General features: G+C 47.0%; 1 protein-coding gene across 1 annotated transcript; it reads left to right on the forward strand.

Moving 5' to 3' along the window:
- The first annotated feature begins 11,695 nt into the window (after nt 1-11,695).
- LOC101064608 (zinc finger protein 503-like) lies at nt 11,696-14,236 on the forward strand. The gene is made up of 2 exons (XM_003961174.3): nt 11,696-12,213; nt 12,647-14,236. The coding sequence occupies exons 1-2, from the start codon at nt 11,959-11,961 to the stop codon at nt 14,084-14,086; spliced, it is 1,695 nt and encodes a 564-aa protein (XP_003961223.2). The 5' UTR covers nt 11,696-11,958; the 3' UTR covers nt 14,087-14,236.
- The last annotated feature ends 300 nt before the right edge of the window (nt 14,237-14,536 follow it).

Consider the following 14,536-nt stretch of genomic DNA (forward strand, 5'->3'; position numbering starts at 1 on the left):
GTGGTTGGAGCGACAGATATAAGGCTTCCATTGTGGAGTGGCTCAGGATTAGAGGAGCATGTAACCATCTGTATCATAAAGCCAGAGTGGTCACAGAGCTGCAACGTTAGTACCGCGTTTGCATAAAGGACACCAACCATGAAAATGTTCTCCTTAAACTTTAATCTGAGAGTTGCCCACTGTAAGCCGGAGGCGGTTTACATCTCCATCTTTGTTTGAAGCGCAGCGTGACGTTTGCCCTTCAACCCCCATTTTCCAGAAGCTTAGACCAGGTTGTTTGATGAGGGCTTAGCCCTCAGCTGACATATTATCGCCGGACAGGCCTCTGACTGCGCCAAAAGAACAAGCTACGCAAAGGATTAGCCGGCACACTCGTGCTAATGCAGTCAAACTGTCAGAGAGATCAAAGCCAGTCGCTCCAGATTAGGACCAATTAAAGTAGGTGGCCCTCCACAAATGGAGAGCTGGTTCACCTGTTCAAGGCAGGACAGGCAGCAACGCCTCTGTCACTGAGGACGCAGACAATCCTCTGCTCGGTGCAACTGTGCACGCACTGTTTACAATCTTCAACTCAGAGGAATTATGCAAACGAGGGAATCTGGAATCATGTATACATTTTGTCAGGTCTACCGTGCATATTTTAAACCATCTCTGGATTTAGAGATGGCTATAGATGAAATCGATCACTGTTCTAATGCAGAAAATAACGGTTGTGTGTGCGTCCCGGCTGCAGGGAGACGGTTTATTTGACGTTTTGCTGATCCTGTTGAGAGTTTCAGTGGCAACTGTAAGGTGAAGATCTCGCTGCCGCTCTGAGGCATCTGAACCACAGCTGGTCAGATGGCTGCAGGTCATCAGCGGGCCAACAGAGGCTCTGCTGATCGAGGCCTCTGCTCTCGACAGGGGGATGAATGATGACTGCAGAGTAAATGCCAAAACTATAAATTGCATCCCGCGCTGACCCAAAGCTCCCCTAAAGTTTATTTACATTTTCACATAGAATGTACTCTCAAATATCAATGCTGAGGCTTCTCGGGGCAGGTCGAGTGGCCCGAAACGCATTGCTGGGAAAGTTAACTTCCCTCCGACGTGCCCGTTTGAATGAAAATGAAAAAGAGGTCTTTCACTGCCTTGTCCTTTTGTATTATCCGCTCCGAATCTCGCTTTCAACCCGATCCAGATGGCTTGATTAGAACCGAGCGACCCTTCAGGACCGAATAGGGTTTTGTCCGATTGTGTACGAACGCACCAGCGGGTGTGTTTGGTACGGCTCTTTTTTTAAAAAAAAAAACAAAATTCCGACACATTTTTATATTAGGAAAATAAATAAATAAGCTTACACCCCGTGGTTAACTTTCCGAGGGACCCAAGGAGAGGTCTGTTTGAAGTGGACGCCTACAGTTGACTGTGTTTGGACAGTCGTGGGGTGGAGCTGCCAGGCTGCTCCAGAGAACACAACCCACCACAGAGCAGCACACAGGAGTCCTTCTGTTCTCCGGCTGGGCGCAAACTATCAACTGAGAGAATGACAGAAGCAACCGTGGTGGGATTTATTCCTTCGCATGCTAACAGTAGAAGTACCTTTAAGATGTTTGCAACCACCTCCAAAATCAGCCTATAACATGTGAAATGGCTTCATTATAAACCAGGATTTACAATTTGAAAGAGATTTGATACAAAGAAGCAGATTTTGTAAGCTAAAGACGGGTTTTACCCCCAGATCTCTCCGACAGGGATGCGTATCTGGAGGCGAAGACGAGTAATTGCTCTTGTTTTGTGGTGTGGGAAGCATGTGACGCCTTATTTGAGGGAATGAGCGTGCTTAAGTTGTTACTGCAGAAAGGTAATCTGTCAAGAGCGGGCTGTTTTGGCATGTTGCATACCACTGCTGAGATCATAGAGTCAGATTCTGCTTGCAATTACTGCTGAAGGACCTTGGATGCAGGCAGGCGGCCATTAATCCTGCTTCTGGCCCTGGACACTTTGACACGTCAAAATTCCCACTGTCATCCCAACACAGTTCTGGGAAAAATGTGCTGCAGCCGCCAAACCACACCAGTGGAGTAATTGATGCCATCATTAATGTGATTAGTTTGACTTAAGTCAGCAGAACAGAATGACATATTTTGCAGGGTAATGTATGTGAATTCACCAGGGAATCGAGAGCAGTGAAATTTCCTTTATTAGGTATTAAGATGAGGATGAGAAACGACATGTGTCGCTAACCAAGGCTACATTTAGCACTTTTTTTCTTTAGATGAGACAATCTGGCGTTCATATCCGCAGACAAGACAACCCTCTACTAAAGACATTGTTTAAAGTTACGTATGGTTGCTGGTGACAGAATAATAGTAATGAAAGATTTGGCCCCCATTTTTAGGGAACTGTGCAGGATTTCAGCGTGCAATCATAATAGCTGAAGCCACAACACCGTGATTGCCCTCTAGTGATAGGATGCAGGAAAACAAATACACCCCCCCCCCTCCCCCCCATATCATGCACAACTTGGACAAAACAAAAATAAATCTTCGTCTTCAAAGCCACCGGCTGCAGCTTCTTACGGCCTGCCGACACCTTCAGAAAAACGCCATTTAGTGGAAAACTCCAAATAACCTGGACAAAACTCGAGCACGACACAGATCCGCTCGACGCTCCGTGAACTGATCGTGCACTGTACACGTTGTCCCGTATCCACAGCACATCACAGAGGATCATGTTATGTTCTGCCTGAGCATCTGTGTCTGATCTGAATAACTAGCATGACTCCTGTGCAGATGGTCACAGGATGTGAGCACCTCGTATCGCCTGTTCCCATCCATCTACCAGTAAATAGCTCCTTTGACACCCTGGCTCCACGTTTTGTCTGGGTAGCCTCACATGATTGTCGCCATTTTGGAAACACCACAAAGGGGAGGGAAATGGCGTGACCGGAAGCTTTTTCCCAGCTCGAAGCTGCTAAATATCAAAGCATAAATGTTACATCCCATTAGAACTTTTGACCCGTATGTGGCAGGCCGTGAGCACGATTTGATTTCGCTCTTTTGAAATCTTAATGTCCAACTGCCCTCTGCTCTCCAGTTAAATCAGATTTATAACCGCTGTCAAAGGCAGGGATGACAGACAAATTAATCTTCCCTTCACAAGTTTACATCTTCGGCATCTGGAGCGCTGATCTTGCCCTAATAAGCGCAGAGGGATCTGCTGGCTGTCTTTTAATGGTGATATGTTAGTGCCTGGAGATGAATGGTTCTGTCACAAAAATCTATTTATACCACTGTTATATGGCAGTGCCAGCAGAAGAAGGACAGCACACTTTCCTCAGACGAGCACCAGCATCTGTTTGGAACATCAGTAAATGACACTTGGATATTCGTTTATTAGAGAAGTTGAGAAAATGGGTTTTGCTACGAATGCTTCCGGTTGATCAAGATGTCACAGACTAGTCAATAACTAGCTAGCAATTTACAAACCCAGAGGTTCACCTGGCTTCGACTCTTAAAGCACCTGATTACCTTTTAGCATGCTGTTCTACTCCTGGGTCAGCTATTGGAACAGACTTGTAGCGCTGAGCAGAACATCTGGTGCCGTTCCACTTTGACTAGTCTATATACATGCAGGAGTAGAACGATTTTTTTAGCTCATCTTTTAAAATGTTGATTTCATTCAAACTAACATGATGTTGTAATCTTTTTTTATTAAACTGTATTTTAGCGCTTTTGCTAGCTGCAGTGATTAGCCAGCACCGATTGACTTTATTTTGTCTTATTTCTTCTCGAAGGACTCCTAGCTTTAAATCTCTCAGCTATGGGTCGTACATTCCCCATTCAGATGGTCCACTTATTGCTTTTATTAGCCCAATGTGTCTGACTGGCGTAACGTGCAGCGTTAGGTGGCGTTTGCATAAAAGAGAGAGGCTTAACAGGCCTTCAAATGCCTGTGCTAATAAGACTGAATCGCTGTTCTGGTCTTGTAGGGATTTGTTTATGACCTTAGAAATCCAGAGTATAACCAGGGGCTTAAGGGTGAAAATCATGGAAAACATGAATTTGAGAGATATTTACTCATTAACAGAGATAAGCTGGAGATATCGGAGCTTACACAACACACACCCGTCATCTTCTCTTGGGCAGAAAGTAGTGTTATTATGACGCAGCTGAAAGACGGGACCACCAGGACTGCAGAACTTAAGCTTGTCATTGTGGCCCACCCTCCGCAGCACCTACCACAACTCCTCGCGCCATCACATGAATCGCAGCCACCACCCCTCGCTGCCTCTGCAACAAAAGATGCTTTGAGGTCATGCTCCTCTTTTCCGTGCCACCCGTTGGGAGAGAACAGAACCGGTCCTTAAAGGACAACTTAAGAGCTGCTGATGATGAAAAGGCGTCCACCATGAAAGAAAACACGTTGTGCCAAGTTCAAATGAAGTCAGGTTTGAAGGCTGCGCTGTTGTAATTCACGATGTGACGATTACCTACCGACCCACAGCAGAAGCAACTGATATGGCTGAGCTTTCAGCACCCCTTCCCCCCAGCTCCACCCCTCTACCCCCCTTTTATATTCATCGCCCCAAGAATCCTCCGTGGGGGTTTAAAACTTCAAACACGGCCTCATGAAAAAGTCAGGAGGTGTCAGACATGTGTTCCCCCCTCCCCTCCGACCCCGCTGCCTCCCCGACTCCAAAAGCCAGAATTGATTTTATGTGGACCCGGTTCCACCCCTGTCGGGGATCACCTGCCTCGGCCGCCGCCCGTGGCTGCTGCTGCACGGTGAACAATTAGGAGAGGAGGGCGGGACACCGACAGCGGTGCGTTTCGATCAATCCCGCGTCTCGTACGGCAACTGCGGAGCATTTCGCAAGATGCGATTTCCTTTTCCGAACATCTGAGGGAAGTTATATTGTCATGCTCGAGTTCCCCCCCCCCCCCCTCTAATACCACACGGATGATTCTTGCATATGAGCTAATAAAGTTAGGGTTATGGAAGATTCAACACAGATTATCCGAGACAAGGGCCCTGTTCTGCAAATCAGCAGGCTGTGTTTGCCCAGACATACATGCGAAAAAAAGGCAGTATAAAAGGTCACACGAGAGCCAACGGAGATAAAAGTCTGAGATGGCTTTCTTGTATGGTGATCCATTTACGATCCTCTTTAAATTAAACATTCCTTCCTGTTGGTCTGGATGTGCTCATCCTGGCAGGGAGCGGCAACACGGTGCAGGTAAGGTTCTGACCGACATGGACACACGCACCATTAAAAATCAAAAGTTGCTGTTTGATATCCCATAATATTTAACAAAAATATACATCAGCACTACTAAAGTGTGTGTGACTCAAACATTATTTCATAAGGATCCCACCCAAGTCATAATATATAAAAAAAATCCTAATGATAAACTAATATTTAATGGTGCGTTTAAGTGCTAGGCCCACAGTTTATGCTCTGCCATAAAGTGGCCATAAAAAGAGTTTTATCTAGATGATTCCAGTATCAAGTGTTAATGAAATTTAGGGTTTTTTACTGTTGATTCTTTATACCAGCTAGCTCAGTTACATTTAGGTCTCCATCTCAGTATTTGGGTATAGGCAAGCAGCAAATGTTTGGTGCGGTCTGAAAAACAAGCGTCCCTGAATGCGTTTCGGTTTTAGGAGTCTGCTGCCTGTGGGTGACTTCCTGCTTTTTAAGAGTGGGCACTTCAGCCACTGGCTCAGTGTCAACCTCCTTTTCTAATGGACAGCCACGAACCTGACAGGCCGTAAATCAGCGCGACTACGGAAAGCCATTAGTTCTGGGATACACAATAAAAAGCGGTAATGGTCTCATAAAGCCTCCAACACCACAGCAGACGTTCTGGTTCTGTCTATTAAGGGCCGTGTGGAGGCTGCGATGAATGAAAATAAGGCAGCCATTTTTCTTTTGTGCATTGATGCCTCATGGTATCGTGCGTGTGATCGATGTACAGTAAGACGCGCTGCGCTGCCAGCTATTTATTTACACTGTTCTCCGACTGTGTGAATATTACAGGTCTTGATAAAGAGGTGCGGCTATTGAGCCATGCTTTACAAACGCCTCATTGATTTGCTTGTTATTATAAATGCCAGGATGGGCTCAGAGTGTCGGCCGCGTTAGCAAGGACAACAATCTCCTTCTACTAAAGCATCCAGAGGACCCTCAGCTCTGTGGGTCTCAGGCATTATCGCTGCTCTAGCGGTATCCAGGTTGGTCCTCGTCTGTTGTCTGGGTATATTAACCAATATATTCAGAGAGAATACGAGAAACTAAACTCAGACTAAACAACATTCAAGCTTAGCATTCTCCGTTACTGATTGACACAGGCCGCAAAGTTCAGACCATGGGAATTAATTGCCTGTTTGTTTTACGCTGTTGTTTCAATAAAAACGCGTTTTTGATCTGTTGATGGCGCCCGATGACTGAGGGAAGGTCGCGTAGGCTGCCCTGAGGGGGGACATGTGTAGCCAATTTCATTACAACTCATTCAATAACTGCTACATAACGGGACAAAATGTGAACCTCATGGTGCGCTGCAAAGGAAGGAGGGAAGTACGGAGTCAGTAAGTTCATGAATATCTGTCCCAATTTTACGGTCGTCCATCGCCGAGTTGTTGAGCTGCCACAATTTGAAACAGGCGGATTCTGACTTGCATGCTAATGTTCCGCGATCTGCTTCATTCATTCTCATTCTGTCAAGAGTTTTGATGGAATATTTACAGTAAAATGCTCACACCTTCCTGTTTGTAATCCTCTGAGCATGTAGAAAAGAGAAGTTACGATTCCTCAGAAAGATAGGTGTCACACGGGGGAGTACAAAACAATGAAACATTGTTGAAATTTGACAGAAATAGGGTACAAAACACAGTTGGGGCCACAGATATACAGGGCGTGTAGCTTGTGAGAGCATTCTAGGCTAAATAAAATACTGTTTAGAAATGGGTTTTCAATGAAACCGCAGCAAATTTGAACCAGTTGAAATCCAACTCATGTTTATGATTCCCAGAAAGAGGCTGACTTTTATTAGTGACACTTCAACAGGCAGTTTCTTACGGTCGGATTGAACTCGCTCAAGGACAATGACGAGCACCTCTCCGTCTGATGTCACGTCCCATTTCCAGGCCCGCTGCTCCCTGCTCCTGGCGTCGGCCAATAATAGCTCATCAAAAACAAGCCAACCCGTCGTGGCACCAAAATAAAGGCAGCGGTCCACTGCTGTGCCACTCATACGTCAATTAACCCTCCTCTTCACACTGACACTTGTGACTTAAAAGAAACAGTCGAGAATGTGATGAATACAACCCGACAGTGGGGAATGCAGTATGCTGCTGTCGCAGTCCCATAACACACTTGAGATATGGATAAGAACTGACACCGCTGGCAGGTCTTATGAAGTTTGATCTCGCGTGTCAGGCCTCTTTTACGTTGCCTTTTAGCTCACGTGCACGCTCTTCGCAGCGGTGATAACTCGTTCCGAGAGCCCGGAGACGCCCACTTTTATTTTAACCGCTGCAAACGAGATGCAAAATGAACCTGTTTTGGGAGGTCCTGGGGCTCTTTTGATCTTTGAGAGTCCCTCAAGTTGACAAAATGGAATCACCTGCCGATGAACACGCGTCACGCAAACCGTGGATGGCAGAGAAATAACCATCAGCCTTGGTACTTGATCACTAAGTAGACAAATGGAGCGGTAAGTGTCCAAGCCTGTCTCCTCAAATACCTTGCATGCTTGTCTCCAGCCAACCACATGACGCTAATTCCTGACTGAAACGCTCCTCCTGCGTATCCCTAATCCTGCCTGTGAAATGTGACAAGATCATTCTTTAGGCCTACTTTAGTCTGAATAATCTGCCCATCACAGACACTCATCCAGCCCTGCACAGTGCTTCCAGTGTCATAACACGCCACCTGTACATTTCCACTCGGCTTAAGCTCTATAAATTAAATCTAGACAAGTAAGTGTGGGGGATCAGCGAAGGTGGGAAGGCCTTGATTTTAAACAAATGCGTCGCATCTGTTGTCTCTCTAACTCAGTCGATCAATGAAACTCTGAATCAATCGCTTGGTCGCAGGAAGAGTCGTTCAGAATCAGGAGGGATCGCATTCCAGGGAAGAGCTCCAGGTCTTCCTGGAGCGACTTGAAGTTTCCGCAAAGTTGTGAAGCGGTAATATGGCAGCTGTCGGGTTGAATTGAGCCGTGGGTTCCGGTGGCGACGCCGTGCGTAGGTGAAGCTAACTCCTCTCTACAGCATGACTACAACCTGCCAGGATCCTCACCTACCTGATAGCGAGTGGACGACAGCATATAATCTGCATGAGGCTTTACTTTCTACTCCTGACCAGCTTTAACTAATCGAGGAGACAACTTGAAAAAGACCCTTCGCCGCCGTGATCTCGGCTGCACCTCGACTTTTCTAACTCCCCCTGTCAAGACGTGCCGCTGCAGCCCGACTTCCGGCGAGACGGCGCCAGATCTAGGTGTCAGCGTTGAGCTCTTGCAAATGAAGTCAACGCTGAAGTGTACGACACAGACGGCTGCGGAGGAGGGTGGGTGGTATCTCGCATGTAGTCAGAGGGAATTGGTATGACTTTAAAGCATCTGAACTGTCCCGTCTTAAAAACATAATATCTGTAATACTTCTTGACACCTTCTCCTATAACCTCTCGTTCTGTACCTGCTCCCCCCCAGCGCAGAAGAAAAGCAGTCTATTTTCTTGTCATACAGTATAAGGTTGAAAGGCGAGTCTCGAGTTTGAGTCTAATTTCCTGCACTTTAAAGACAGTCCGCATGCAAGGTGCATTACTATGCTATCGAGGTGATGGGTGCAATTTCAGGCTGTCAGTCAGTCGTGGAAATATCAGAGAGACTTAACGTCGACTGCAACCTGTCAAAGGCTCCGGCGAAGCGGCGGAGAGCGTAATCTGAGCCTTATTCACTCGACGCCATTTTCTTGTCAGCGCAGCTCTGTTTTACTCTGAGCAGCAGCTCATAATGAGATGGGAGTATAATATAGCCATATATAGGGCTCCTTCGATAAAGAGCTCACGCTGTGGCAGGCACATGCATACACACGTAGAACGAACGACCGCAGTCCCAAACTAAAAGTGCTGCATCTTATCATCCCGCAGTTCTTCCCTCACAGACAGCAGTTAGTTAAGGCTGTTAATTTCCCGATAGACGTCCCACTCTGGGTGACACGCCAGAGCTGTACTTAACCATTATTAATGTGACAGGGCTCGGTGCAAAGCAAATCAATTAAACAGCAGCAATCACCGGAGTCTGGATAGCAGGCTTTTAAGAATGTTTGCATGTGACAGGAAGATCCTCGATACAAGCTCCTGCACCAGGACCTGACAGGTCAAGAAAGCTACATGAAACAATAGCACCTTCTAACCACCGGTTCCCCTTTTTAGCTGTCAGATCCAGTCGACCCGCCTGGCTGCTGATGTGGTGCGGCCCACGCCGGCTGCCACACGGTCAAATTTCAAGTCACCTTAGGGGAAATTTTTATTTCTTCTGCCCAGCGCTACAATGTCCACTTAGCAGCCACCTGTTTTTTTTTGTGTTGAGGGTGGTTTTGCCTGGATTAGTGTTGTTTTTAACACACACAGGCGGATGTGAAATCATTAACACAAAAGCCGTGACTTACCTTCATGTGCCTCAGGTTTCCAGTGCTGTCCGGTGCCTCCACAGAGCCTGCAAAACAGATAACCTTTACCACAATATTCCTTTACTCTCATGTCAGTTATCAACACTTGGGCTTGTATTTGTTCTCCTCAACCCTACTGTGACCCTCCTACCTGCAGAGCACACATTTTACACTGATTTATTATACATTGTAATTATTTTGCCTGATCCTGTTGGATCAAATGCCATTAAGTTTCATTTTTAATCAACTCCCATGACAAAGCCTGTTGCCTGTAACATACATTTAGAAACCAGCTTAGCAAGTGGGTCCTAATCCCTCCCCCTCATTTAGCTCAGGCAGTCTCCATAAGACTCCATAAACAGTTTTTTGCTGACATGAGGAAAACACATTTTTGTCCTGTTGTAGGTAATAATTTTGTAATTTATTCAGGATTTTTCTGGCTGTTTTGATTGATTACTTACTATGTGTCTAATGCGCAGGGTGTTCTGTGTTGAAAAGGTTATAAAGGGTGTTATTGCTTACACACTGCTCAGGCGGGTTTAATAAAGAAACCTACAGGCTTTTTGTTGCAACACTGTTGCCTTCACTTTATTATGAAATAAAGCAAACATAAGCGAGTCCTTCAGCGAAAATGTCACGACTTATTTTAAACCGTTAGTCCCATGTAAAAGACTGTTTGCTGTAATTAAGTGAGAGACCCGACCTTCTTGCATACACAGCAGTGTTTCCACCGGCTCCGTGGGATTCATAAACGTGTCCTTGTGTGAAATAATAGCAGGAGGTTTCAAGCTTTCTGCTTAAAAGTAATGAATTACAGCGTCAGGGGGAAAAATGTGCAGCCATTTAAGGATAAAGCCGAGAATTTGGTGTCTGCCGCGGCGAGCCATTCATCACGTCCACAATAAAGGAGTTTTTGCCTGACGGTCGAAATTTATGGTCGCCCTTCTCTGCCCTAATAACTCAGAGCGCCGTGTCAGAGCCTGACAGCCGTTGCCGAAAACAGCCCCCCTGTTATCAATCAAAAAACACTTGCATATGTTTAACTTTCGCCTGATCAGCAAGACATTTATAGGCTATTGAGTAATAAGATAAGTGGCTCTATTTCGATGGGAAGAAATGTGGAAGCTTTAAATGATTAATAGCGGCCACAAGAGAGGTTTTTAAGCGCTCTTGGAATAATAAGTGGATTTTTTTTTTACTCGCGCTTTTTTGGGGGTTGGTTGTGGCACAATATTAAGGATTTTCAAACGTAAAAAGTAGTTGAAGGAAAATATTAAATTATCTCCCATCAAACAAATTGCAGTTTAGATCTTTTTACCGAACCAACAGGCCTAAATGAAGATGGAAGTGTGAACGAGGCGAAACCTTTCTTCTCTGCGCATCTCTGGGATTCACTTTCCAGCAGTTGACCTAAATCTGACTGGGCGGAAGCGAGGGGGAAAATAAAATGCTCGACAGCTGACAGATAGGCGGAGTGCAGGACAGTGAAGTGACAGCTGACAGGCTGCGTGATTGAGAGGAGAAAGTTGCACAAAATGTGAAACACGCCGATGGATATCGAAGCGGAGCGAACACATCACCATCATTCTGCAGTCAGAAATTATTAAAATGCCTCTCTGGTCATTTTTTTTAATCGCACAGAACATGTAATCCGATTTAATATGTTGTATATACAACATACAAATGTACGCTCCTATAGTATTAGGGCTCACCTTTTGAAAACAAATGTCAAAAATTAGCTTTCTGTATTAAATAAGTTTGTTATCTGGAGTTTATAGTGTATTGTTTTTCCTGCTGCTGGTCTAGTCCTTGGAAACAACCGTTGCGGGTGCGGCGCATGCGCATTTGTGAAAATTACGCAAATATGCACGCAAAAGACCCTAAATTAAAATGTTTTGAGGTGCGTGTAATGTGATATGGAGCCTACGTCTACACGAGGAGGAAACGTCACTCTCATTCGAGGCTTCCATCGCAGCGGGAAGTCCTTTTTGATTGGGAGGCGGCAGCGCTTGTGATCTGCGGACTAGCGCAGCTCAAAGGGAGGCGGAGTGATCTCTCTTGCCCACGACGCACGTAAACAGAGTCCGCTCTCGGACCTACAGCCACACCAGAGAGATACCGGGGATGAGGCAAGGCGGCTCCGATACGCACGGAATTTGCTCGCACGCAGCGCGTCTCTTTTAAGGATTAAACCTTATTTGTTTTACTTCTGGCAAGGACTCCAGCTGTTTGACGTCTGTCTGTGTTGGCTTTATTCACTCCACACATGAATATCTTAAATTCCACGAGAATTGGGTCATGATCACATCGCCCACGGTTTCTGTCCTGAGAAACAGCACGAATCCAGCGTGGGAGAGCGGCTCGTCGGGAGAGAAGGGCGCATACAAGATCAGCTACCGATCCGTTCACAACTCCGTCTCTCCCACAGATCCTTCTCGCCAAGCTAGTCGCCTTCCTATAAAGGTTTTAAAAATGCTCACGGCTCGAGCTGGACATCTTTTGCACCCCGAGTACCTTCAGCCTTTACCGTCAACCCCTGTCAGTCCCATCGAGGTAAGTACCAAACTGGAAATTTGTGCAAAACAGGCATCAGTTCTGTACATATCAAAGTGTTGCACAATTTAAAAAAAATAAGAAAAAGGATGAAGGTTCCGCACAATTTTGGTTTATTAACTAAGATCGATTTTTTTTATCGATTCATTCTTAATACATGTTCACCTTTTTGTGTTTGTTTGTTTGTTGTTGGGGTTTTTTTTGGGGGGGGGGGGGGGGGGGGGGTCCTTGCTAAATGTTTTCGGCAGTTATTCAGTCTTTTGGCGTGTAAGTCCCTTATCTAAATGTCTCTTACGTGTAGAGGTTTCGAGTGGACCCGAGATAAGTTTAAGCGTTGCGTAAATACGCGCAGCGATCGCTTCTCACGAGTTCTGCGTACGTGTGGTTTTGCTAAATTTACTGATCGACCTATTTTTGTTTATTTGTTTAACAGCTGGATGCCAAAAAAAGTCCCCTGGCTCTCTTGGCTCAGACGTGCTCTCAGATCGGCAAACCGGATCCGCCATCCTCATCCAAACTGTCCTCGGTGACGTCAAATGGGTCAAGTGATAAAGAGACCAAATCCGGTCCGCTGAAAATGAGCGACATCGGTGCCGACGACAAATCCAGCTTCAAACCATACTCCAAGTCGTCGGAGAGGAAAGATTCGAGCAGCAGCCTCAGTGGAGATAAAACCAGTTTCCGAGTGCCTAGCGCCACCTGCCAGCCGTTCACTCCCAGGACAGGCAGCCCCAGCTCCTGCACCTCAGTCTCTCCACTGCCGGCTGAAACCAAAGCAGGGGACAAGGAGGAAAAGAAAGAGTCTGATAGCAATAAAACCACTACAACAGAGAGCAACGGCAGCCATCGGATAAGTGGAATTACATCTGATGGCAGTCAAAACCAGGAGAACACATCTGGATCCAAGACCACCACATCAGACTCGACCTCTGTAACGTCTTCATCCTCCTCCGTCCTCAGCTCAGGACTGGTGGCGCCCGTTTCCCCATATAAGCCCGGCCATACAGTTTTCCCCTTGCCACCTGCTGGGCTTTCCTACCCTGGAAGTTTAGCGGGTGCCTATGCAGGCTACCCGCAGCCGTTCCTCCCTCCTGGAATGACCCTTGACCCGACCAAGTCCAGCAGCCAGCTTTTGAGCGCGCAGTTTGCTGCCGCCAGCTCGCTGGGATGCAGTAAAGCAGGAACTAGTCCCTTAGCCGGAGCCTCCCCGCCATCTCTTATGTCTGCCGGCCTGTGTCGAGACCCCTACTGCCTCAGCTACCACTGCACCAGCCATTTGTCCGGTGCGTCCAGCGCAAACTGTTCACACGAGTCCGCCGCGGCCGCAGCTGCGGCCGCCAACGCGCTCAAATCCGGATATCCGCTCATGTACCCGACGCACCCTTTACACGGCGTGCACTCTGCGACCCCGACTTTTAGCGGACACCCGTTATATCCGTACGGGTTTATGCTGCCGAACGACCCCATGCCGCATGTGTGTAACTGGGTGTCTGCAAACGGACCTTGCGATAAGCGATTTTCCTCCTCAGAGGAGCTCCTCAGCCACTTGCGGACTCACACGGCCTTTGCCGGCACGGAGAAGTTAATATCTGGGTACCCGGGCTCGTCTTCTCTCGCTAACGCCGCCGCGGCCGCTGCCATGGCTTGCCACATGCACATGCCTCACAATGGCAGTCCAGGCAGCCCCGGCACGCTGGCGCTCAGAGGCCCCCATCCTCTCGGACTGAGCAGCCGCTACCACCCGTATTCAAAGAGCCCCCTGCCCGCACCCGGAGCGCCGGTGCCGGTGCCCGCGGCTACAGGAGCATATTATTCCCCGTACGCCTTGTATGGACAGAGACTGACAACAGCCTCGGCCTTAGGATACCAATAAATACAAAGAATTATACGTTTATAAAGGAGATTTAGACCCACTGAGTTTTATATTGTACTTCAAGGAGGGACTGAAGCCGTGTGGGAACCGGTGTATTTATTTGCGATAGCTTCAAGCGTGACTAAAATAAAAAAAATAATAATAATATGACTTTGCTTCAATGTGCATTATTTTACACACACGCCATTGCGCCTCATTTGTGCAGAAACGGGACGTCGGCATTTATTTTTATTCTCCCTTCCTCAGACCAGGAGAGGCGCTTTTACGCGGACGGATGAGAGACGCGCCGGTGCTGATGTGATTTAACCGGATGATGGACGCGAGGATGACTGGTCGGGAAATCAATTAGATCGGCTTCTTTCGCGACTGCGTTTCATTCATCGTCGTGGGGAGCGAGACGCAGACCTGGGTGTCATTTTGAAACTCCAGGCAGCTGCGGTCGGCACAGCG

The sequence above is a fragment of the Takifugu rubripes genome, chromosome 1, assembly GCF_901000725.2.
Source record: "Takifugu rubripes chromosome 1, fTakRub1.2, whole genome shotgun sequence".
Lineage (NCBI taxonomy): Eukaryota > Metazoa > Chordata > Actinopteri > Tetraodontiformes > Tetraodontidae > Takifugu > Takifugu rubripes.